Source organism: Pleurodeles waltl, chromosome 9, assembly GCF_031143425.1.
Source record: "Pleurodeles waltl isolate 20211129_DDA chromosome 9, aPleWal1.hap1.20221129, whole genome shotgun sequence".
Taxonomy (NCBI): Eukaryota; Metazoa; Chordata; class Amphibia; order Caudata; family Salamandridae; genus Pleurodeles; species Pleurodeles waltl.
This window is the reverse complement of record NC_090448.1, coordinates 1,193,686,358-1,193,711,537: the sequence shown is the minus strand read 5'-3', so window position 1 is coordinate 1,193,711,537 and position 25,180 is coordinate 1,193,686,358. Positions and strand designations below refer to the sequence as shown.

Genomic DNA, 25,180 nt, shown 5'->3' with positions numbered 1-25,180 from the left:
GAAGGACTCAGCCTTGGGAGAGACAGGCTTGAAAACTTGGCCAACTTTAGACCTTGTTTCTTCCAACTCTGACTACAGAAGCCAGCATGTTTTGAATATTCAATTATTTAATCTATAAAAGGTGTCCCTGAGAAGCAGTGAGGTGGCATTTTCCGAGACTTCAGTCAGGAGTGGACGTCAACTGCCTGACCTGTCCCGTGAGGGTGGAAAATCTCTTTCCCGCAGTTGAACAAGGGTCATCAACTTGCTGACATGAGAAAGATGAAGAGCAGTGGTAGGCCCTACAGTGATGAATTTTGAGTTTATTCTTTGCTTGGCAGTTATGATATAATATAATCACATATATTTGCTGTGTACATTGCAGTTGAGAATCACTTTGATATATTTTCCTTTTATTGCTGTGACTTTTTAAACGTGTGCCTCCAACCTTCTAATTCCCTTTCTCAGGAACCTCGTGGTGAACTCATAATAAATGTCTTCTTTAAACTAAGAAGTGCATTCCAGAGATTTTTGTCAGCTCAGTCATTAGTGAAAGCAAAATACTTGTGTAGGTGGGCCAAGTGCCTGTGACAGGGAAGAGACAAAAACTTGTGGAAATTGATGGGGAACCAAAACGAGTCCAAAAGGGCAGTTCGGAAAAAAAAAAAGTTTTTAGGAGGGCAAGTGGGGCATATTTTTGATCAGTATAGATGCGACAATGCTGGGTGGTAGGAATTGTGTGGATTCCTGCTGATTCCGGAAGGTTCCATCACAAAAATGTAGGGAAAATGTGTGATTTCAAGCAAAGTTGGAAGTTTGCAGGGCATTGTGGGTAAGAAAATGGTGCGGGGTGCATGTGAAGCACACCACCCAGGACTCACCTAGATGTTTAGTTTTCAGATGTGTCTAGTACTTGTAGATTTTACTACATGGCAGCATCCCAAAGTCCAAAAAGTGCAGCCCTCACCATTCCAAGTGGGACGATTTTGAGAGTTAGCGAAGGTCTCATGGCCCAAATGTAACGCCAAAACCCAAAATAATCAAATGTCCTCTTGCTTGCCACTGGGATAAGATCTTTTAGTGTGCGGTGGGAGAGCTGAAAGACTGTTACCCCCTGCAGGTGGGGTGGGGGCATAACAAAGCCCATACTAGTTGGTAGCCACCAGCCCACTAATTTTTATTTTTTATTGTATTCCCTGGCATTAGTAGGCTTTCTGTCCCCGCAGAGTGGATCGGGGGTAATTGCCCCATCTGCCCACCGGTGGGCAGAACCACTTTGGGGTGGGGGCCATACCCCCACCCTATTTTTTTTTTGTAAAAATTCTTCCCTGGTCTCTGGTGGGCTTTCTGCCCCCCCCCCCCTCACCTCCCCTCTTGCGGGTAGATGGGCTTTATGAAAATAGGCAGATCTGCCCCCAAGGGGAGCAGAAATGGCCAACAGTAATGTTCCTACCTGGGGAGTGATCCTTGCCCAAGGGGCTGACCCTCTCAAACAAGACACACACACACACACCAATCCCTGGTGCCTAAGTGGTTTCTGCGCCCCCTGGGGGCAGATCGGCCTAATAGAAAGAGGCCAATCTGCCCCCATGGGGGGCAGAAATGGCCTAAAATAAATTTTCCCCCCAGGGGAGCGACCCTTGCATGAAATTGACATGAAAAAAATAATCCTGGTGTCTGGTAGTTTCTGCACAAGGGGCCGCTCCCCTCATGTGTTTACATAATCCCTGGTGTCTAGTGGGCATTCCTGCAGCCCCATCTCTGTGCTTTACTTTTATGTCTCTCTATGCCTGCCCCCACCCTCCGATCAGACGAGAAATGCAGGCATTTCTCTTCCGATTGTGCTGAAAGCTGAGCTTCCAGCGTGATGGGGGTGACCTCTGATGAGGTTAAAGGGGTTAAAGGAACTACATTGGCTCCCTATTAAGGAGAGAATTTAGTTCAAACTCTTAACTCTGGCTCACAGAGGTTCTCTCCGCAAGGATCATCCATTACCATCTAGCTAGATCCCACAGCTTTTCCAATACTGGACTGGCCTTGGCACTAAGAATAAAGAGGAAAAATGGGTGTTGTGGCCTTCTCCTACTTTTCTACGCGGGCATGGAATGCCCTTCCTCTAGCCCTTTGATCCTTGAGGGAGGAAAAGTACTTCAGGCATGCTCTTAAAACCTGAATCTTAAAGACAGTTGTTAAGTGACTATCTATTGCATGAGAATATGTTTGCAAGGTCCTTTAGCCAGGGACACTCTTGAGTAGCTGTGCTCTTTAGAAATCCCTGATGGATTGATTCAGGCCTCCTGTTGTACCAGACAGTCCCCTGGTGCATTTCCTGCAGCCCCAGGTGATACAGAGTAAAACAAGATGGAGCTCCTATCTTTAGACAGTCTCACATTAAAATCACGCAGCACAACCTGCCTCTTGGGACACTATACTCACATAGGGGATATGGCCAGCATTGTAGTATCAAGCCTTCTAGATCCTTTATAGCCACACGTAAAAGAACTGCTTTCAAAATGATCCAGTCTTTCTATTGCTACGCCGTCATTCATTACTCTGCAATTCTGGCTTCTCATCAGACGTTCAGTACACCCAGATAGACTAAACCAGTTGATCGATCTACGCTATTTTTCAGTAGAGTAGACTCAGCCTTTGCGATATTCAAGGAGAGTAGCGCAACAGCAAAGTCTTTCCATTTAAAGCTTCCACACCAAGACTGCAGGCAGCTTTTCAAATTTAAATGATTCACAAGAGGCTTTGCGTTTTATCAGCTACAAACCTTACAACATCAGCAACAACATGTAGGAGTCTGGCCTGGTTTGTAGTGGGTACCTTGGGTACTTACACCAGGTTCAGTTATCCCTAATTAGGGAAGTAGTAATCTTCTAGCATCTTAGGCTGATAGAGGTAGCTATAGCAGAGCAGCTTAGGCTGAACTAGAAGACATGCAAAGCTCTTGCAATACCACCATAGTCACACAGTACTCACACACATGAAAGACAATGCTCAGTGTTGCAAAAATAAAGGTACTTAATTTTAGTGACATAAGGCCAAAAATACTTTGGAGACTATACTCCCTTTAGGAGGTAAGTAAATTACACAATATATACACTAGTAACCAAAAACAGGTAGGTAAATAGTCAGAAAACAGTGCAAATATTGAAAATCACAATAGGTTACAATGGGCGTAGGGGGAACACAAACCATATACTACCACAGTGAAATGCGAAAGTCTTGTTTCCCACCTAGGCAAGTGTAGTGTGTAGAGGGGCGCTGGGAGTGTAAGAAAACACCAAGGTAAGTAGATCCCACCCCAGAGCCCAGGAAAGCAGGAGTAAAACACAGCAGGTTTCTTAAACACACAGGAAGTTGTGATAGAGGATAATACAAGAACCAGAAGAGACTACAAGACACCAATGATGGATTCCTGGACCTGAAGACCCGTGGAAGAAGGGGACCAAGTCAAAGAAACACTGAAGAGTCCAGGGAGAACAGGTACAAAAGAAGAACCACCGGTGAGTAGACAAAGTCAGTATTGCAACAAAGAAGACAGATGCAGATTCCTGATTGGTGCAGAAGATGTCCCACGCCGGATGGATGAATGCAGTCTGATTTGTGTCGCTGGATTCTACCAACAAGCCTTGGTACACGCAAAGCTCGCACTTACCAGAAAATGGCGCTGCCCAGGAATAGGAGGGACCTGGTGGCCTCTACCCAGGAGGGGGAAACAGAGGGGGCTCTCAGCAACTCAGAGAGCCCTCAGAAGACCAGGCAGTGTGCACATGAGTCCCGTAGCACGGGGACAAAGGAGGTGCAAATGGAGGCCCACGCAACACGACACAAAGGATTCCCACGCCGCCATAGAACCACTCAGGAAGCTGTGCGTCGCAGGATGGAATGCTTAGGGCCTAAGCTGTGCTGTGCATGAAGAACTTCTTGGCAGGTCGCACACAAGCCTTAGCAAACTGCAAGTTATGCAGTGCACAGGGTACTGTCTCACGTGGGTAGGCAAGCTCTTACCTTCACCAAAGTTGGACAGCTGGACACTGGGACTGTCGGAGTCACTTTAATCCACCACCTGTGTTGCTGGATCCACGTCTGTCATCTGGAGAGGGGACCCACACCACTGGTCGTCGCTGCGGAGAGGTGCCTGCTGAAGCAGGGAAGTGACTCCGTCACTCCACAGGAGATTCCTTCTGTTCTTCTGGTGCAGGCTGAAGACGGGCAGTCCTCGGAGGATGCACGACCTGGAAACTGTTGCAGTTGCTGGCAGGAGCTGAAGTTACAAGGCTGCAGAAGTCGTCTTTGTTTCTTTGCTGCAAGTTGTAGAGTTCCTGGAGTGGTCAGCGGCTGATCCGTCGGTAGAAGATGAAGTAATGGATGCAGAGGATTCCTGCTGGAGTCTTGCAATCAGAATCTGAAGAAACACCCAGAGGAGATACCCTAAATAGCCCTGAGAGGGGGATTGGTCACCTAACCAGGTAAGCACCTATCTGGAGAGGTCTCTTACGTCACCTGCTGGCACTGGCCACTCTGATGCCCCCAGAGTGCCCCACAACCTTCGGAATCTAAGATGGCAAAACCCAGGGACACTCTGGAGGGTGGTGAAGGACAGGTCACGCCCCTTTCCTTTGTCCAGTTTCGTGCCAGAGCAGGGACTGGGGCTCCCTGAACCGGTGTAGACTGGATTATGCAAGGAGGGCACCATCCGTGCCCTTCAAAGCGTTTCCAGAGGCTCTGGGAGGATACCCCGTCCCATGCCTGTAACACCTATTTCCAAAGGGAGAGGGTGTAACACCCCTCTCCCAAAGGAAATGCTTTGTTCTGCCTTCCTGGGAATGAGCTGCTCAAGCCCCAAGAGGGCAGAAGCCTGTCTGTGAGGTGGCAGCAGCTGGGGCTGCCTGGAAAACCTCAGAAGGCTGGGATGGCTGTACTGAGGGCCCAGTGTGGAGCCCTGAGAGTGCATGGGATTGTGCACCAATACTGGAATTAGTATTGGGGTAAAGTTCCCAACTGTTAGACACCTTACATGGCCATATTCGGAGTTACCATTGTGAAGCTGGACATAGGTATTGACCTATGTCTATTGCACACTTGAAATGTCGTTCCCCGCACTCACGAAGTCTGGGAAAATGGGCCTGGACGATGTGGGGGCACCTCTGCTAATGCATGGGTCCCTCACACACAGGTACTTTGCACCCAGCCTTCAAGGCCTGAAGGCCTGCCATATAGGGGACTTATAAGTGACCTGGTGCAGTGAAAATGGCTGAAATAGTGCTTGCACTATTTCACACAGGCTGCAATGGCAGTCTTGTAGAAGCCTTTGCATGCGCTCCCTATGGGTGGCAAAAGTAATGCTGCAGCCCGTAGCGATCCCCTGGAACCCCAATGCCCTGGGCACCTGGATACCATGTACTAGGGACTTATTAGGGGGCACCAGTATGCCAATTTGTAGTGAAGTATTGGATTACCAGTATGTAAGGACAAATTTGGAACCCAAGAGAGCATGAACACTGGAGTCCTGGTTAGCAGGACTCCAGTGACACAGTAATGCATACTGACGAAAGCAGTGAAACAGACTGACAAGGAAGCCACAAACCATAAGCACTGGGGTCCTGACTAGCAGGATCCCAGTGACATAATCAAAACACACTGACAAACAGGCCAAAAGTGGGGGAAACCATGCTAGAAAGAGGCTACTTTCCTACACAACAACACCCTAACTTGTTAAGACATCTATGTCCTATGGGGAGCTTATGAGTGTCCTTCCCGGCTTGTAGAAAGGAGGTCATTTTGCCATACAAGTGAGTCATTCAAATTATGGGACGTTAGTACACTCGTCCCTTCCAACAGACCCTATCGTCATTCTCCCCTTCTCCTCTCTGGTCAAATGGAAAAATACCTTTGTATTTTGCAGCAAAGGTAGATTCAGTTCTGCTGAAAGGAGCAGTGAAGTTGGTGCCAGAGCAGGAAATTGGTCAGGGTCTCTACTCTCAGTTCTTCCAGGTTCCCAAAAAGAAAAGCGGTCTTGGTCTGATCCTAGACCTCAAGGTTTTCAATTGCTTTCTCCCTAAGGAGAAAGTTATGATGGGATGCCTTGCTCGGGTAATTTTGGAGCTGGAGACTTGGTGGTGCCACTGGACTTACTAGGTGCGTAGTTCTGTTCTGTATACCAATCCTAACATCACCCAGGAGGAGCTCCTCCTCTTTGGTTTGACACCAGCATCTCAAGTCTTTAGAAAGGTGAAGGTGGTAGTTGCAACTTATCTCAGGAGATGAAGCATCGAGTATTTGTGTACCTAGATACCAGTGTCCTGAAAGCCGAGTTTCCATGGTTGGTATCCCTTCACCTGTAGTTGACAGCATCACTGCTGTGCGACCTAGGCCTTTACTTCACTGTACTCAGATTCTACCTGGAGCCCTCCCAACAGCTTGTGTTTATAAGCACAGTACTAGATACCACATCATTCTGAGCCTTTCCTCTTACTGGGATGGATAGTCTGTGTATGATTCCAATGTTTTGAGAAGCTGCTCGAGTTCCAGTCCTGTGGGCCTAATGCCTGCAAGATCTGCTGGCTTCTTGCATCCTTCTGGTCATACATACATTCTGGTATATGAAGGCCCTCTAGTGGCGCCTCCGAAGGCAGCAGTTACAACACAAGGGAAATCTGTTGAACACCATTCTGACTTCCTAAGATGCTTCAGTGGAGCTGACCTGGTTAGGTGTGGAAGAGAACCTTACAACAGGGATGTCCTTTCAGCCTCCTCTAGCTGCGGCCATGGTGGCGACGGATGCCTCCACTTAGGGTGGGGTATTTATCTGGAGGAACTGAAGGTCAGAGGCCTCTGGTGTCCAGATGAGCAGCTTCTACACATCAATCTGCTTGAAGTTAGGGCAATTTAGTATGGATTTCTTTCCCTTTGTGGTCCGTCCATCCAGATCTTGACAGGCAACACAACTGTAATCAGTAGTGCCAACAAACAACTTTTCTGTTGGAAAGTGTTGAGTCTCTGGTCTTGGGCTAGCCATCAGGTAGCCTGGCTGGTTGTAAACCATCTGTTGGGCACGCTGAGCACCAGAACTGACAACCTAAGTTGGTTTCATTTTGCCAATCACTGGTGGCATCTCCACCCAGAGGTGGTTCAGTTCCCCTTTGCTCAGTTGGATATCCCTCAGCTGGAGGGGTTTGCCACCTACAACAACACACATTGCCCCCAGTGTTTTAGCCTCCAGTAGCCACTGTAAGAAGCCTAGGTGATGTTTTTCATTTAAAGTGGGATTTCTCTCTTCACTTTTCTGTTTCCACTTATAGCCTTGATTTCTCAGGTTCTGATGAAAATGTTTCAGGACCAAGCCAAAGTCATACTGATACGTGAAGGGTGTGGTATACAGATATTCTGAACCACTGTTTATGGCCCTGCTCTGACTTCCACTCAGAACATACATCTCCCAGTCGGAGTGACATGTTTTGCACCCTAACCTCTAGAACCTCCACCATCATGCTTGGAGATTGAGAGGGGCACCTGACCTTTCCAACTGCCTACTGATGTGATTGATATATGTAATTCTGTTTGCCTTCATTCCACCCTGACGGTGTAATGTGGAAGATGGACAGACTTGTTACTTAATGTTCTGATAGCAGTGGTGTAGGAAAGTACCATCTTGCCTGGCATGTTACCCCCATATTTCACTGTATATATGTTGTTTTAGTCTGTGTCACGGTGACCCTGTCAGGCAGGGCCCCAGTGCTCATAAGTTTGTGTCCTGTATGTGTTCTCTGTGTGATGCCTAACTGTCTCACTGAGGCTCTGCTAACCAGAAACTCAGTGGTTATGCTCTTTCTGCTTTCCAAATTTGTCACTAACAGGCTAATGACTAAATTTACCAATTCTCATTGGCATGCTGGTACACCCATATAATTCCCTAGTATATGGTACTGAGGTACCCAGGCTATTGGGGTTCCAGGAGATCCCTATGGGCTGCAGCATTTCTTTTGCCACCCATAGGGAGCTCTGACAATTCTTACACAGGCCTGCCAATGCAGCCTGCGTGAAATAACGTCCACGTTATTTCACAGCCATTTGCCACTGCACTTAAGTAACTTATAAGTCACCTATATGTCTAACCTTCACCTGGGAAGGTTGGGTGCAAAGTTACTTAGTGTGTGGGCACCTTGGCACTAGCCAAGGTGCCCCCACATTGTTCAGGGCAAATTCCCCGGACTTAGTGAGTGCGGGGACACCATTACACGCGTGCACTGTACATAGGTCACTACCTATGGACAGCGTCAGAATGGTAACTCCGAACATGGCCATGTAACATGTCTAAGATCATGGAATTGTCACCCCAGTGCCATTCTGGCATTGGGGGGACAATTCCATGATCCCCCGGGTCTCTAGCACAGCACCCGGGTACTGCCAAACTGCCTTTCCGGGGTCTCCACTGCAGCTGCTGCTGCTGCCAACCCCTCAGACAGGTTTCTGCCCTCCTGGGGTCCAGGCAGCCCTGGCCCAGGAAGGCAGAACAAAGGAGTTCCTCTGAGAGAGGGTGTTACACTCTCTCCCTTCGGAAATAGGTGTCAAGGCTGGGGAGGAGTAGCCTCCCCCAGCCTCTGGAAATGCTTTGATGGGCACAGATGGTGCCCATCTCTGCATAAGTCAGTCTACACCGGTTTAGGGATCCCCCAGCCCTGCTCTGGAGCGAAATCGGACAAAGGAAATGGGAGTGGCCACTCCCCTGACCTGCACCTCCCAGGGGAGGTGCCCAGAGCTCCTCCAGTGTGTCCCAGACCTCTGCCATCTTGGAAACAGAGGTGTTGGGGGCACACTGGAATGCTCTGAGTGGCCTGTACCAGCAGGTGACGTCAGAGGCTCCTTCTGATAGGCTCTTACCTCTCTTGGTAGCCAGTCCTCCTTCCTTGGTAGCCAAACCTCCTTTTCTGGCTATTTAGGGTCTCTGCTTTGGGGAATTCTTTAGATAACGAATGCAAGAGCTCACCAGAGTTCCTCTGCATCTCCCTCTTCACCTTCTGCCAAAGGATCGACCGCTGACTGCTCAAGACGCCTGCAAAACCTCAACAAAGTAGCAAGACGACTACTAGCAACCTTGTATTGCCTCAGCATGCTCTGGGGGTAGCCTGCCTCCTCCCTGCACCAGGAGCTCTGAAGAAATCTCCCATGGGTCGACGGAATCTTCCCCCTGCTAACGCAGGCACCAAAAGACTGCAACACTGGTCCTCTGGGTCCCCTCTCATCCTGACGAGCGTGGTCCCTGGAACTCAGCAACTCTGTCCAAGTGACTCCCACAGTCCAGTCACTCTTCAGTCCAAGTTTGGTGGAGGTAAGTTCTTGCCTCCCCACGCTAGACTGCATTGCTGGGTACCGCGTGATTTTGCAGCTGCTCCGGCTCCTATGCACTCTTCCAGGATTTCCTTCGTGCACAGCCAAGCCTGGGTCCCTGACACTCCTTCCTGCAGTGCACAACCTTCGAAGTTGTCCTACGACGTCATGGGACTCCCTTTTGTGACTTCGGGTGGACTCCGGTTCACTTTTCTTCAAAGTGCCTGTTTATGTACTTCTGCGGGTGCTGCCTGCTTCTGTGAGGGCTCCCTGAGTTGCTGGGCGCCCCCTTCTGTCTCCTTCACCTCCAAGTGGCGACATCCTGGTCCCTCCTGGGCCACAGTAGCGCCCAAAACCCTCTACTGCGACCCTTGCAGCTAGCAAGGCTTGTTTGCGGTCTTTCTGCGTGGGAACACCTCTGCAAGCTTCATCGCGACATGGGACATCCGTCTTCCAAAGGAGAAGTCCCTAGCTCTCTTCTTTCTTGCAGAACTCCAAGCTTCTTCCATCCGGTGGCAGCTTCCATGCACCCTCAGCTGGCATTTCCTGGGCTCCTGCCCACACTCGACACTGTCGTGACTATTGGACTTGGTCCCCTTGTCTTACAGGTACTCAGGTCCGGAAATCCACTGTTATTGCATTGCTGGTGTTTGTTCTTCCTGCAGAATCCCCCTATTACGGCTTCTGTGCTCTCTGGGGGTAGTAGGTGCACTTTACCTTTCAGGGTCTTGGGGTGGGCTATTTTTCGAACCCTCACTGTTTTCTTACAGTCCCAGCGACCCTCTACAAGCTCACATAGGTTTGGGGTCCATTCGTGGTTTGCATTCCACCTTTGGAGTATATGGTTTGTGTTGCCCCTATACCTATGTGCTCCTATTGCAATCTATTGTAATTCTACACTGGTTGCATTACTTTTCTTGCTATTACTTACCTAAGTTTGGTTTGTGTACATATATCTGGTGTATATAACTTATCCTCATACTGAGGGTACTCACTGAGATACTTTTGGCATATTGTCCTAAAAATAAAGTACCTTTTCTTATGATATTGTGCATATGACACCAGTGGTATAGTAGGAGCTTTACATGTCTCCTAGTTCAGCCTAAGCTGCTCTGCTATAGCCACCTTCTATCAGCCTAAGCTGCTAGAAACACCTCTTCTACGCTAATAAGGGATAACTAGACCTGGCACAAGGTGTAAGTACCTCTGGTACCCACTACAAGCCAGGCCAGCCTCCTACAAGTGGGATCTCTTGAAGTCCCATTTGTCAGACATCCTCTGGTTCACCCCTTCTCTAGCCCAGTAAGGATGTGCCATGGGCACTGTCAAACGATGCCTAACAGCCTTGTCAGCTTTCCTCTGCCTTCCGGACCAGCCATCTTTCTTTAAGTTGTCCATTGTGTTGCTTTTTCTGAAGGGTCTTTCAAGCATGTTTTCCTCTGTGCCATTTACCATTCCGCAGCGGGATCCTAATTTGGTTGAGTTTAAACAGGGTACTATTCACAGTACAAGATAATTCTGCCACAGTTTAAAGGAGGTATTGCACACAGTATGGTAGGCTGCATGCAGTATAAGACAGCCTGCCACAAAATGTGCAGATTTCCAAGCCCCAGGTGCCGCCGGAGTGTCACACAGGCTGCAGACCTATATCAACAAGGCCACTCGTAGCCAGTTCGCCTGGCGTTTCATGGCCTCATATGGAGTAAGGCAAGGCAGGGCAAGTCGCTGCGTTGCCTTACTCTGCATCAGGGGCATTGTAGTGGGTTTTCTCACACAACACCCATGGTCATTGACACATTCCCAGATTTACAAAGCTCTTTAAACCTGGGAATGCATGACAACCGTACGCCTTCCCAAGGAACGTGTAAGGAGGAAAAATGTGTAGTTCTCCTCGTTTTTTCCTCTTTCTATTACACATAAAAATAGGAAGAACCCTCCCAGGGTTGTTTCTGTAAGGAAAGGTGTCCTTCCAGTTCAAATACAATTCAGCATGTGACGCAGGCACCCTTGCTCCATGCTGCAAGGGTGCCAGCATTGGCGCTAGGCAGTGAAAAAGGCGTAAACATAGGGGGAGAGGACAGAAATGCACCGTATTGTGGGAATATGGTTCATTTCTACCCTTTCTCTGTGGAGCAGTACAGCGCAGGAAGGTCACTTGCTTGTCTGTCCTGCACCACTTTATTGTAAATATACTCCTCAGTGTGTAAATGTTTACATTGTGTTCAGAAGTCATAGTGCAGTGATCGAAGGGGATGGCAATGGCAGAGAGGTGCAATGATCGGCGTGAGTGTGGGTTGATGGCAGAGGGCAGTAAAGGTGATGTGATGGCAGAGAAGGGGATGGGCGGTGGAAGGGAAGGGGAAAGTCATAGCAGAGGGTCGATGACATAGTGATGGCAAAGGAAGGTAATCATGTGAGGGGGTGAAAAAGGAAGTGAATATCAGATGAGGGTGTATGCAGAGAGGGTAATCGCAGAGGACAGTGATGACAGGAGATGATGTTGATTTTGAAGCTTTAAACTATGATAAACCAAGGAATATCATTGCAATGAAATCACCCAAAATTGGCTCACAAGCTACAAATTTATGCTGCAAAATTAGCATTTTTTTCTATGTGTCTGCAGCATAGCACAATTTCCTAGCAAGGATACGGGGCAACACAAGGAATTACTTGAAGAACAAAGATGGCCGCTGTGTCTGTAGACACACGAGGCCTTGGCCCACTTGGAAATGAACTTCTCAGCTGGTGCTTCACAGTGCATCACTTTCCTAACGTGTGCACAGTGTAAGGAAATGCCTCCTTGGCATGGTTACCCCCTGACTTTTTGCCTTTGCTGATGCTAAGTTATGATTTGAAAGTCTGCTGAGGCCTGCTAACCAGGCCCCAGCACCAGTGTTCTTTCCCTAAAACTGTACCTTTGTCTCCACAATTGGCACCACCCTGGCACCCAGGTAAGTCCTTTGTAACTGGTACCCCTGGTACCAAGGTCCCCGATGCCAGGGAAGGTCTCTAAGGGCTGCAGCATGTCTTATGCCACCCTGGGGACCCCTCACTCAGCACATGCACACTGCTTGCCAGCTTGTTTGTGCTGGTGGGAGAAAAAGACTAAGTCAACATGGCACTCCCCTCAGAGTGCCATGCCAACCTCACACTGCCTATGGCATAGATAAGTCGCCCCTCTAGCAGGCCTTACAGCCCTAAGGCAGGGTGCACTATACCACAGGTGAGAGCATAGGTGCATGAGCACTATGCCCCTACAGTGTCTAAGCAAAACCTTAGACATTGTAATTGCAGGGTAGCCATAAGAGTATATGGTCTGGGAGTCTGTCATACACGAACTCCACAGCACCATAATGGCTACACTGAAAACTGGGAAGTTTGGTATCAAACTTCTCAGCACAATAAATGCACATTGATGGCAGTGTACATTTTATTGTGAAATACACCCAGAGGGCATCTTAGAGATGCCCCCTGAAAACATACCCGACTTCCAGTGTGGGCTGACTAGTTTGTGCCAGCCTGCCACACACCAGACATGTTGCTGGCCACATGGGGAGAGTGCCTTTGTTACTCTGTGGCCAGGAACAAAGCCTGTACTGGGTGGAGGTGCTTCACACCTCCCCCTGCAGGAACTGTAACACCTGGCGATGAGCCTCAAAGGCTCACCCCCTTTGTTACAGCGCCACAGGGCATCCCAGCTAGTGGAGATGCCTGCCCCCCCGGCCACTGCCCCCACTTTTGGCGGCAAGGCTGGAGGAGATAATGGGAAAAACGAGGAGGAGTCACTGGCCAGTCAGGGCAGCCCCTAAGGTGTCCTGAGCTGAGGCGACTCTGACTTTTAGAAATCCTCCATCTTGCAGATGGAGGATTCCCCCAATAGGAATAGGGATGTGCCCCCCCTTTCCTCAGGGTGGAGGCACAAAGAGGGTGTAGCCACCCCCAAGGACAGTAGCCATGGAAACTAAATTCCTGCAACCTAAAGAAGAAGAAGGACTGCTGACTTGAAGTCCTGCAGAGAAGACGGAGACGACAACTGCTTTGGCCCCAGCCCTAACAGCCTGTCTCCCCACTTCAAGAAAAACTGCAACAGCGACGCATCCAACAGGGACCAGCGACCTCTGAAGCCTCAGAGGACTGCCCTGCATCTAAAAGGACCAAGAAGCTCCAGAGAACAGCGGCCCTGTTCAACAAAACTGCAACTTTGCAACACAGAAGCAACTTTTAAAGACCACACGTTTCCCGCCGGAAGCGTGAGACTTTTCACTCTGCACCCGACGCCCCCAGCTCGACCTGCGGAAAACTAACTCTATAGGGAGGACCCCCCGGCGACTGCGAGCCCGTGAGTAGCCGGAGTTGAACCCCCTGACCCCCCACTGCAACGCCTGCAGAGGGAATCCAGAGGCTCCCCCTGACCGCGACTGCCTGCTTCAAGGAACCAGACGCCTGGAAAACACACTGCACCCGCAGCCCCCAGGACCTGAAGGAACCGAACTCCAGTGCAGGAGTGACCCCCAGGCGGTGGCTACCCAGAGGAGCCCCCCCTTTGCCTGCCTGCATCGTTGAAGAGACCCCCGGGTCTCCTCATTGAATCCTATTGAAAACCCAACGCCTGTTTGCACTCTGCACCCGGCCGCCCCTGTGCCGCTGAGGGTGTACTTTCTGTGCCTGCTTGTGTCCCCCCCGGTGCCCTACAAAACCTCCCTGGTCTGCCCTCCGAAGTCACAGGTACTTACCTGCTGGCAGACTGGAACTGGGGCACCCCTATTTCCATTGAAGCCTATGTGTTTTGGGCACCACTTTGACCTCTGCACCTGATCGGCCCACAGCTGCTGATGTGGTAACTTTGGGGTTGCCTTGAATCCCCAACAGTGGGCTACCTTGGACCCAACTTTGAACCCTGTAAGTGCTTTACTTACCTGTGAACCTAACAAATACTTACCTCCCCCAGGAACTGTTGATTTTTGCACAGTGTCCACTTTCAAAATAGCTTATTGCCATTTTTGCCAAAACTGTACATGCTATTGTGATTATTCAAAAGTTCCTAAGATACCTGAGTGAAATACCTTTCATTTAAAGTATTGTCTGTAAATCTTGAATGTGTGGTTCTTAAAATAAACTAAGAAAATATATTTTTCTATATAAAAACCTATTGGCCTGGAATTGTCTTTGAGTGTGTGTTCCTCATTTATTGCCTGTGTGTGTACAACAAATGCTTAACACTACCCTCTGATAAGCCTACTGCTCGACCACACTACCACAAAATAGAGCATTAGAATTATCTCTTTTTGCCACTATCTTACCTCTAAGGGGAACCCTTGGACTCTGTGCATGCTATTTCTTACTTTGAAATAGTACATACAGAGCCAACTTCCTACACACAGCCTTAAGCCTTAATCATCTGTAAAAACAGCCAGCTGTACTCTGCCCATATGGTAGCCAGCTCCAAATATAGCATCTGAAGGTGAGTGACCGGCTGTGCGTCCTCCTTGGTGTTCTTCTGCTTTCTGATGCACGTAGAGCTCCCCTAAGCAATCCAGGCGGTGCTTGCATGCTGCTAACCAGCATGAACAAAGCTTCTGGATAGACCTATTTCCAGACTTCCCTTTCCAGCTAAAGTACTAGAAAAAGCATTGAATGCTGAACTGATGGCCTTTATGAACACTTCTTACTCAGTGGAGAGTACTCAATTTGGATTTAGAGATTTTCACAGCATTGAGACAGCATTGTTGGCAGCATCAGGGGAATTGAGATCCATTTTTTATGGAGTCGGCAGAGAAGCCTTAATCCTTTTGGATCTCTCGGTGGCTCTTGATACTGTCATTCACATCATCCTGCTAGACCTTTGTAGGAGGCTGGCCCTCCATGTAGTGTGCAGAACTAGGCATACTGTGCAGAGAGTCCAGGAAACCACACGTACGTGTACAGAGGTAAAAACTTGTTTTGGCTAATGCTTTAATTTTTATGTGACCTTGGTCGAGCAGTTAGGCTAATCTTGGAGAAGTGCAAAGCATTTGTTGTACTCACTGTAACAATAAATGAAGGCACACACCCAAAAGGATAACTCAAAACCAATTTACAAAAATACTTCAGATTTATATAAAATTTAAGACCAAGATTATCAAAATCGAGTAAGTACTTTTTAAGCTATGAATTTTTGAAGTTTAATAAAATTAGTCTATTAGTGCGTAAATACGCACCATACGAATCAAAGGTGGATATGCTTTAAAATTACATATAAAATCAGGCAGTGCATTTACCAAGTTCTCCTTTTGCAGGTAAGTCGAGGTTGTCGATGGCAATTATTGGTCAGCTGCAGAAGTTTGGGCGGCTCCCAGTTCTTGCGGGAGTAGTGAGAAGTGGTCTTTGGAATTGTTGCCAGGCCACTGAGAGGGGCCACTTGGAAAAGCGCTGCACAGACGGACTTAAAGTAAGTCCGGTGGGTACCCTTCGAGTGTTGAGGTCGCAAGGGGTGGGGGACCTTAGAGCACAGCTGGATCTCCAGTGCAGGGCACAAGGAGGCGGGTGCAGAGCGAGTAGGTGAGCCAGGAGCTGTGAGCAAAGATGCCCCTTTGAAGGAGGAGCTAGATTGCTTTAAGGATCGCTTACAGGTCAGCGAGGGCACTCTGGTGGGAGGTCCTGGTGTTTTCTGATATCCCTCGACTGAGGCTTCCTCCTGGTCCTTTTACAGTTCGGAGTGGACTGTCCTTCTTGGTGTCCTGATGTAGAGTGACCACTACCCAGGGTAATGGCATGGTTCGGTCGCTGGAGGGCACAATGCCACCAGCGTGCACACTTGCAGGGTTTGTCCTCTCAGGGTTTGTCCTTGACGTCTGTCAGGTGGAGCCCAACCTTATTCAATCTGTATGTACGCCCATTGGCAGATATCATTCGTTCTCATGGGCTGGTGTTAGGGTCATATGCGAATGGCACACAGATTGTTTTGGCACTGGCACTTGATTCTACTCAACTCACTGAACAATTAAACCCATGACTTAGGAAAGTCACAGACTCAATGTCTAACAGTAAATTAAAGCTTAATTGGAAATAAATGGAGGTCTTAGTGGTAGGCAAGGCCGACTCAGGTGGTAGGAACTTCCATGGCCAGATTACCTGGGAGATAGTCCAAAGCTATCCCAAGCAGTAAAAATCCTGGATGTCTGGATAGACGATAAGTTTACAATGGAGACTCAAGTTAAGAAATTGGCCTGGGTGTGCTTTGGCATATTAAGATCTTTAAGGAAATTTCTGCAGATACTACCTTTTGCGACAAGAAGAATAGTGGTGCAAAGTGTTATAAACTCTCCCCTAGAAATTCCCTGTATTTGGGAAGTCTGAAACAATTATCAAAAGGCTGCAGGTGATACAGAAGCTGCAGCAAGAACGCTTTATAACATTTAAAAACTTCAGCTCTGGCATTGTTGCACTGGCTTTTGGTCCAACAAAGGATTTACATCAAGGCCCTTTGCATAGCTTACCAGGCCATTCAAGGGAAAAGACTCCAATCATTAATTAACCCCTTTGCTGGCAGGCCTTTTCCCCCTCCTGTGCCAGGCCTTTTTTTTGCTATTTGGGGTAGTTTGCGCTTAGGCCCTCCTAACTTTTTTGTCCACATAAGCTAGCCAAGCCAAATGTGCGTCCTTTTTTTCCCAACATCCTAGGGATTCTGAAGGTACCCAGAGTTTGTGGGGTCCCCTGGAGGAGACCAAGAAATTAGCCAAAATACAGCAAAAATGTGTTTTTTAAGAGGAAAAATTGGAAAAAAGTGCCTCAGAAGAAAGCATGTGGTTTTTCCCCTGCAAATGGCATCAACAAAGGGCTTGCGATGCTAAAATCACCATCTTCACAGCTTTCGGGAACAGGCAGTCTTGAATCAGAAAACCACATTTTCCAACACAATTTTGGCATTTTACTGGGACATACCCCATTTTTACTATTTGTTTTTTTTTGTGTTTTCAGCCTCCTTCCAGTTAGTGACAGAAATGGGTGTGAAACCAATGCTGGATTCCGGACAGCTAAACATTCCTGAAAAGTAGACAACATTCCGAAATCAGGAAGGGGTCATTTGTGTAGATCCTTCAAGGTTTTCCTACAGAAAGTAACAGCTGAAATAATCAAAATATTGAAATTGAGTTGACAAAAACAGCCATTTCTGTCCACGTTTTCTTCTGCAACTTTTTCCATCAGCAGCAGATTTTTTGAAGCAATATACCATTACGTCATCTGGTTGCGGGAGTATATAGGGCTTGTAGGTTCATCAAGAACCTTAGGTACCCAGAGCCAAATAATTTGCTGCACCTTGCAATGAGTGTTCATTGTATACCGGGTATAAAGCATTTCATTTGGTAAAATGTAAAGAGTGAAAAATAGGTGTCAAGGACCCCTTTGTATTTCCAAAATGGGCACAAGATAAGGCGTTGAGAAGCAGTGGTTATTTGTACATCTCTGAATTCCGGTGTTCCCATATTAGCATGTAAATTACAGGGCATTTCTCAAAATGACTTCTTTCTTACACACACTGCCTTACGTTTAGAAGGGAAAAAAAGTATAGAAAGACAATGGACAATAACACTTGATCTTCTGTTCTGTGTTTCCCCCAAGTTTCCTGATTAAAAATGGTACATCACTTGTGTGGGTAGGCCTAGTGCCTGCGACAGGAAATGCCCCAAAACACAACATGGACACATCACATTTTTACGTTGAAATCTGACCTGTTTTTTGGAAAGTACCTAGCTGTGGATTTTGGCCTCTAGTTCAGCCGGCACCTACCAAAACCTAGCAAACCTGTGCATTTTTTAAAACTAGACACTTAGAGGAATCCAGGATGAGGTGACTTGTGGGGCTCTCTCTGGTTTCTGTCACCCAGAATCCTTTGCAAACCTCAAAATGTGGCCAAAGAAAAACACTTTTTCCTCACATTTTGGTGCTGCAACGCTCTCAAATCTGAGGGGAGCCACAAACTTCCTTTCACCCAGCATTCCCCCACATCTTCCAATAAAAATGGTACCTCACTTGTGTGGGTAGTCGTAGTCCAAAACACAACATGGACACATCAAAATTATCTATTACAAAACTACCTGTTTTTGCAAGGGGTGTGCACATGCATTTGTTGGTCCTGGGCTCAGCAGCCATCTAGGGAAACCTACCAAACCCAGACATTTGTGTAAAATGGACACCCGAGGGAGTCCAGGGAGGTGTGACTTGCGTGGATCCCCCAGTGTTTTCTTACACAGAATCCTCAGCAAACCTCATATTTAGCTAGAAAATCAAATTTTCCTCACATTTCTGTGTGAGATCACTGCACCGGCAAAAGTTTTCTACCACTCAACGTTCCCCTCAGTCTCCTGATAAAAATGGAACCCACTTGTGTAGGTAGGCCAAGTGCTTGTGATAGGGAAGGGCCAAAAACATGTTGAATTTGAGAGAGAGCCAAAGCGGGTCCAAAAGGGCAGTTTGAAAAAAAATAAATGTTTTTAGGCTAACAAGTGGGGCAGAGTTTTTATTGGTATAGGTGCGACTATGCTGGGTGGTATGAATTTTGTGGTTTCCTGCAGATTCTTTTAGGTTTCGTCACAAAAATATAGGGAAAATGCGTGATCTCAAGCAAAGTTGGAGTTCAGAGTATTGTGGGTAAGAAAATGGCATGATCTTGAGCAAAGTTGGAGGTTTTCTGGGTACTGTGGGAAAGAAAATGGTGTGGGGTGCATGTGAAGCACACCACCCTGGACTCACCCAGATGTTTAGTTTTCAGATGTGTCTAGGTCTGGTAGATTTTTCTAGGGGTCAGCGCCCCAAAGTACAAAAGGTGCAGCCGCTCACCATTCCAAGTGGGACAATATTGAGTGTTAGCCAAGCTCTCTTAGCCCAAATGTAAAACCAAAACCCCAAATAATCAAATGTCCTGTTCGTTGCCGTTGGGATAAGATCCTTCAGTTGGGGTGGGGGCATAACCAAATTTCCCGGTATCTAGTATGCTCTCTGTAAGGGGAGTGGATCAGGGGTAATTGCCCCATCTGCCCACTGGTGGGCAGAACAACTGTGTCCCCATTTATTTCCCTATGTCTAGTGGGCTTTCTACCATCACTGACCGGGGGGTGTGGGTAGGTGACCCACGGGGGAGGTGCTAGCGCTTCCCCCATGGGCCGGGTGCATGATGAGCTGGTCTCGTCCTTGGCACAGGAGCACTGTAGCCGAGAACCAGACCAGCTCATCCGCGTCACCCAAGGGGTTAAGCCCTAAACTCAAGGAAGAACCTTACGGTCTAGCAACCAAGGACTCCTAATGGTACCAAGGACTAAGAGGGCATGGAGTGGAGGACCCGCTTTTGTTTTTCTCACCTAAAGGCTTTGGAATGCTTTTCTGATGTTCCTCAGAAACCAAACATCAGAAGTCCGATTCAGGAAAATTCTAACACATCTCTTTTATTTGGAATCAGGAGTAGGTCGGTAAAGAGTTGGTTCTGAATTTAGCGCCGGGGTGCCCGGTTTGGGTAGCTGTATGCTATATAAGCACTTTTGATTTGATTTAGGGTGGTGGTGGTGGCATGATGGCTGTGACGGTGGTAGGGTGGTGGGATGCTGATGGCAGGGAGTGGGGTGGTGGTCTGTTAGGGTGGTGCGGTGTTTAGGGTAGTGGTAGGTTGCTGGTTATAGGGTGGTGTAATGTTTGTAGTATGCTGGCCGTATGGTAGTGGTTGGGTGGTGGTTATAGGGTAGTGTGATGTTTATAGTATGCTGGCTGTAGGTTGGTGGTTAGGGTAGGGTGGTGGTGGTATGATGGTGTGGAGATGGTGGTAAGGTGGTGGGGATGCTGATGGTGGTGGGTGGGATGGTATTCTGTTAGGGTGGGGTGGCGTTTAGGGTAGTGGTAGAGTGGTGGAGGAAGGATGGTGGTTATAAGGTGGTGTGATGTTTGTAGCAAGCTGACCGTAGGCTGGTGGGTAGGGTGGTGGTGGTATGATGGCAGTGATGGTGGTGGGGATGCTGATGGCAGGGATTGGGGTGGTGGTCTGTTAGGGTGGTGTGGTGTTTAGAGTAGCAGTAAGTTGCAGGTTATAGGGTATTGTGACGTTTGTAGTATGCTCGCCGTAAGTTGGTGGTTAGGGTATGGTGGTATGATGGTGGATATGGTGATAGGGTGGCGGAGATGCTGATAGTGGTGGGTGGGGTGGTGGTCTGCTAGGGTGGGTTGGTCTTTAGGGTAGTGGTAGAGTAGTGGTGGTAGGGTGGTGGTTATAGGGAGATGTGATGTTTGTAGTATGCTGGCTGTGGGTTGGTGGTTAGGGTAGGGTGGTGGTGGCATGATGGTGTTGACAGTGGTAGGGTGGTGGGGATGCTGATGGCGAGGGTGGAGTAGTGGTCTGCTAGGGTGGTGCGGTGTTTAGGGTAGTGGTAGATTGCTGGTTATAGGGTCGTGTGATGTTTGTAGTATGCTGGCCTTAGGGGAGTGGTGGTTATAGGGTGGTGTGATCTTTGTAGTATGCTGGCTGTAGGTTGGTGGTTAGGGTTGGATGCTGGTGGTAGGGAGGTGGGGAAGCTGATGGTGGGTGGGGTGGTATTCTGTTAGGGTTGTATGGTGTTTAGGGTAGTGGTAGAGTGATGGAGGTAAGTTGCTGGTTATGGGTGGTGTGATGATTGTAGTGTGCTGGCCATAGAGTAGTGGTAGGGTTGTGGTTATAGGGTGGTGTGATGTTTGTGGTATGCTGGCCGTAAGTTGATAGGGTCGGGTGGTGGTGGTATGATGGTGGTAGGATGGTGAGGATGCTAATATTGGTGGGTGGGGTGGTGGTCTGATAGGGTGGTGTGGTGTTTATGGTAGTGGTAGAGTGGTGGTGGGAGGGTGATGGTTATAGGGTGGTGTGATGTTTGTAGTATGCTGGCCGTAGGTTTGTGGTTAGGGTAGGGTGGTGGTGGGGATGCTGATGGTGCTGGGTGGGCTGGTGATCTGTTAGGGTGGTGTGGTGTTTATGGTAGTGGTAGAGAGGTGGTGGTGGTGGTAGGGTGGTGTGATGTTTGTAATGTGCTGTCCCTAGGCTGGTGAAAGGGTGGTGGTGTTAGGCAAGTGTGTGGTGGTGGCAGGGTGGTGTGCTGTCAGTAGGGTGGTGGTGGTAAGGGGTAGCTGGGTGTGGATGGTTGGGGAGGGAGCAAAGGAAAACAAGCAACAAGGACAACAGGGGAAGAAAAAAGATGTAAAAAGTATACAAAGCTCAGCGCAAGCAGATAAAAGACACTAACCTAAAAGAAACAGTCAGCCGTGCTCCATGGAAGAGAGAAACAAACAAAGGGAAAGCAAAGCTGTAAATCCTGACCAATCAGAAACCAGCCAAAAATAATGACAATAAGGTCAACAAATCGTAAGAAGTGGATAGGCTCCGGACCGTTTTTACCAAACAGAATGTCTCGCACATGATAGCACATGCGCTGCCTTAGGCAAGACCTAAGAAGGCGTGGGAAGGTCAGCAGCGCATGCTGCCTTTTGAATGAATTCTTACCAGGTCGTTAGAGACCCGCACGGCTTCAGTGCTCGCTAAGGAAGCAGGGGAGAAACCGCCAGGGTATGATGGTAGACTAGACTCTTCTCACTCGCCTGGAGAGCGAGGCAGCTCTTCCAGCTGGGCCAAGAGCCCAGGGGACCAGCGTGTTGTTTGCTGTCCGCTCGCTCAGCACCCTTAGCCATGACTGGATGATGAGGGATTTTTAGGAGTCGTAGAGTGGTGCTTCCAAACTGGATAGCCATCTTATTTGGTGGTTGGCCACACAATTCACCCCCATCAATGGATGTAAATATGTCTAAAGCAGGTAGGGTAGGTGCCCTGTCCATAACAGTGAGAGGAGGAGAAGCAAAGGGGGAAGGAGTTGCAGATCATCTAAAGGAAAGCCTCCCTGAGGAAAGATTGAGTATATCTGCTGTGCATCATTGTTTCTGAAATATGGACTTCTTATGCAGTTAACAGGTTCGGAGACGTCTGGGTATGTGTGATAATAATGTTGGTTCTTTAGCATTTATTTTTAGTGTTTTGTGGGACATTGGTAGCTTAATTTTTCACATTAGTAGCCGCCTACACTAATAGTCGAACTGTTGATTAGTAGAGGGGTATGTAGTTGTAGGTGGAGCCAGAATAAACAATTTCCTTTTTGAGAGATTGAGGTATTAGCGATCCCGAGGAGGGTGGACCAATTTCTTCTGCACTGGTGGGCCAATGGCTTCCTTAAAAGAGCTGGTCGTGCAGGCTTTGTTAAAGATGCTAAAACCAGGCAGGGTTTGCCTGGACCCCAGGCAGAGTTGTTAACACAGACCCCAGGGAGGATTTGCATGGACCCCATGCACAGTTTGCACTGACCGTAGGCAGGAGTTGTGCAGGCAACAGAAAGTGTTAGCATAGACCCCTGCAGGGTTTGCAAAGACGTCAGGCAGGGTTTCCATGTGCCCTGGCCAGTGCCCGAGTGGAGATGAGGCAGATCTCTAGTCTAGACTCAAAAGGCCTGTGTTTGCCACCAGGAAGAGCCCATATGAAATGCATGCATTGAGACCATGCATAGCTGTACTGGAGAAGACATGATGCACTACTGGAGATTCATTAAAGCTCACAAGAGACTTCTTTTTGACTGTTGTGGGTTGCACCCAAACATTTTTGGAGATGTAATGTGTGTGCTTGAATAGCTTTGATGGTGGTGTGGAGTGAGTCTTCGGTGCCAAAAAACTCATTTACTCTAACGAGTGTAGCAAGTGAAACACCATACAATGCCATTGTGGTCTGTTTTTAATGCTCCCACCTTGCACCTTTTGTGGTACCTGTTCCACTCCTGTACCTCTGGCAAGAGTATCTCTTGATCTATAGCATTGTAAGATGAAGTCGAGTAGAACAGTGGAATTGGTGGTTTCTCCTCATCAAGTGCGACCAGCAGTTCCTCTCGTTTGAGGTGCTTTCTTTGACCCCATAAGTCCTGAAGCCCAAGTCACTGTTGTCGGAAGTTACGGTGTTCTTATCACCTCATTATTTGAAATCACATGGGAGGTTGGTTGTTGGGCAGTAATTAGACAGTTCATTTGAGTCTAATGATGATTTTCTTAAGGAGGTGACAATGGAGTGTTAGAAGGGGTCTTGAACTATACCTGCTTGAAGGGAGCTGTTTAGTAACCTTGTTATGTTTCAGGAGAAGAACATGGGTGGAGGCTTTGATTCTGCTTGCGGGCTGCATGACCAGAGATTAAGGGGCCATTGGTGAGAAGGCAGACATTTGGTGAAGATTTGAAGTGGGGCTAATGGGGGCCAGGGAAGCCTTGTGTGTGGATGATTTTTTTTTGTTTGTTTTTAGGTTTTTCTACCAAATATATTTTTACAGTATTTTGCTGTAGCATAAGGAAGATTCTGAAGGCATCTGCTTCTGATACTCATAACTTCTCTTACTAGTTTCTAATTGGTGGATTTGAAGTGTTATGGGACCTCAAGGCTGTGACTGGGCTCTTCACTCTTTGTGCCATAGACTGAGTACATGACATCCATACATGTTGTACACTTTAAGAAAAAGAGTGATGGTTGGGGTCTCCTGTTTGCATCAAGGATAGTGAACCACGGATGCTCTCTTAAGAACACGTTTTACTACTGATATTACTAGAGGACGTAGGCTTTGTAAAACTAAGAAAGCTCCTTTCCAATGAAAATCCAGGTTGTAAATAGAAAAGCATTTGCCAGTAGGATAATACTGTGTGCAGTGTTAGTGAGAAAGTATTGCACAGTTGGGGGCCCTTCCCCAGGATAGACTTTAGAGTGGTCTTGATTTCCTCAGGTACATGGCGCACCCATCAGACTGCAGGTCTTTGTCTTTTGGGCTGTAATGTCTTGCCTTACTCTAAGCAGCAGCCAGGAATGGAGGCAATGCTGGGAAGTTCAAACCTTCTAAATGTAATAATGCGACCCCTGATCTCTGAAGCAAGCTCTTAGGGACAGGCCTTAAATGTTTTTTGTGTCTATATTGGAAGAGACAGGTTTTGTCTTTCTCATCTCTCTGCCTGGTAGCTCTCCCTAACTAGCTTTCACTTCAATAAGGAAGAACCCATAGTCTGATTTCCCATATTAAACTTTCTTCAGTAATGGTCATGTCATGCTATTATTATCCATTTTCCCACAGGAGTGTGTTTAGCTCCTTGCAGAACGATCATTGTAGTCAAAATGGCCTGACGTGTGATCAACAAAGAGTGTTGCGTATGTACAAGGTGATAACTTTCTGACGCACAACAGGTTTGTGGACCTCCTTGTGCTGCCACTGATGGGTGCTACTTGCATCTAGATGACTGAAGATTGGGCATTACACCAATTGTGTGAATCCTGGCTTTTAGGCACATAGTGTTATATTTTAGTCACAAATGTCGGAGTAATGAGCAATTATAGTTATTTTGAACACATGCCACCGATCAGTGCACTATACCGTGGTCGTGACAGTAATTTAAATGTACTCCATCATTTCCAGGTTTCACCTTCCCTCTCAGAAAATATCTGGAGTTCTGCTGAATCTTCATTCAATTCTTCCTGTGATGAAATGGATATGAGTTCCCAAAGCAGTATCCGTGGGAGCAGGGGAGGAACATCTCCATTGCAGCCGGCAGAGGGCAAAGTGACTGACCATAGCAGGAGAAGAACACCATCACTGCAAACTTCAGAGGGCAAAGAGTCTGACCATGGCAGGAGAGGGACACCACCGCTGCATCCGGCAGAGGGCAAAGAGACTGGACATGGCAGAATAGGAACACCACCTCTGCAATCATCAGAAAACATAGTGAACTATGTAGACCACACCACCGCCTCACCTGACCAACATTCGGAGCTGAATTCCAAGAAAGCTTCAGGTGGGATCATACACTATATTTGTTC

The 25,180-nt window shown here is 47.8% G+C and overlaps 1 protein-coding gene across 1 annotated transcript in view; it reads left to right on the top strand.

Moving 5' to 3' along the window:
* The window catches only part of FSIP1 (fibrous sheath interacting protein 1), a 577,935-nt gene that overhangs the window by 83,186 nt on the left and 469,569 nt on the right, over positions 1-25,180 (top strand). The window contains exon 3 of the mRNA XM_069209159.1: positions 24,780-25,155. Coding sequence (XP_069065260.1) covers positions 24,780-25,155 — 376 coding nt within the window. The remainder of the gene's footprint in view (positions 1-24,779; positions 25,156-25,180) is intronic.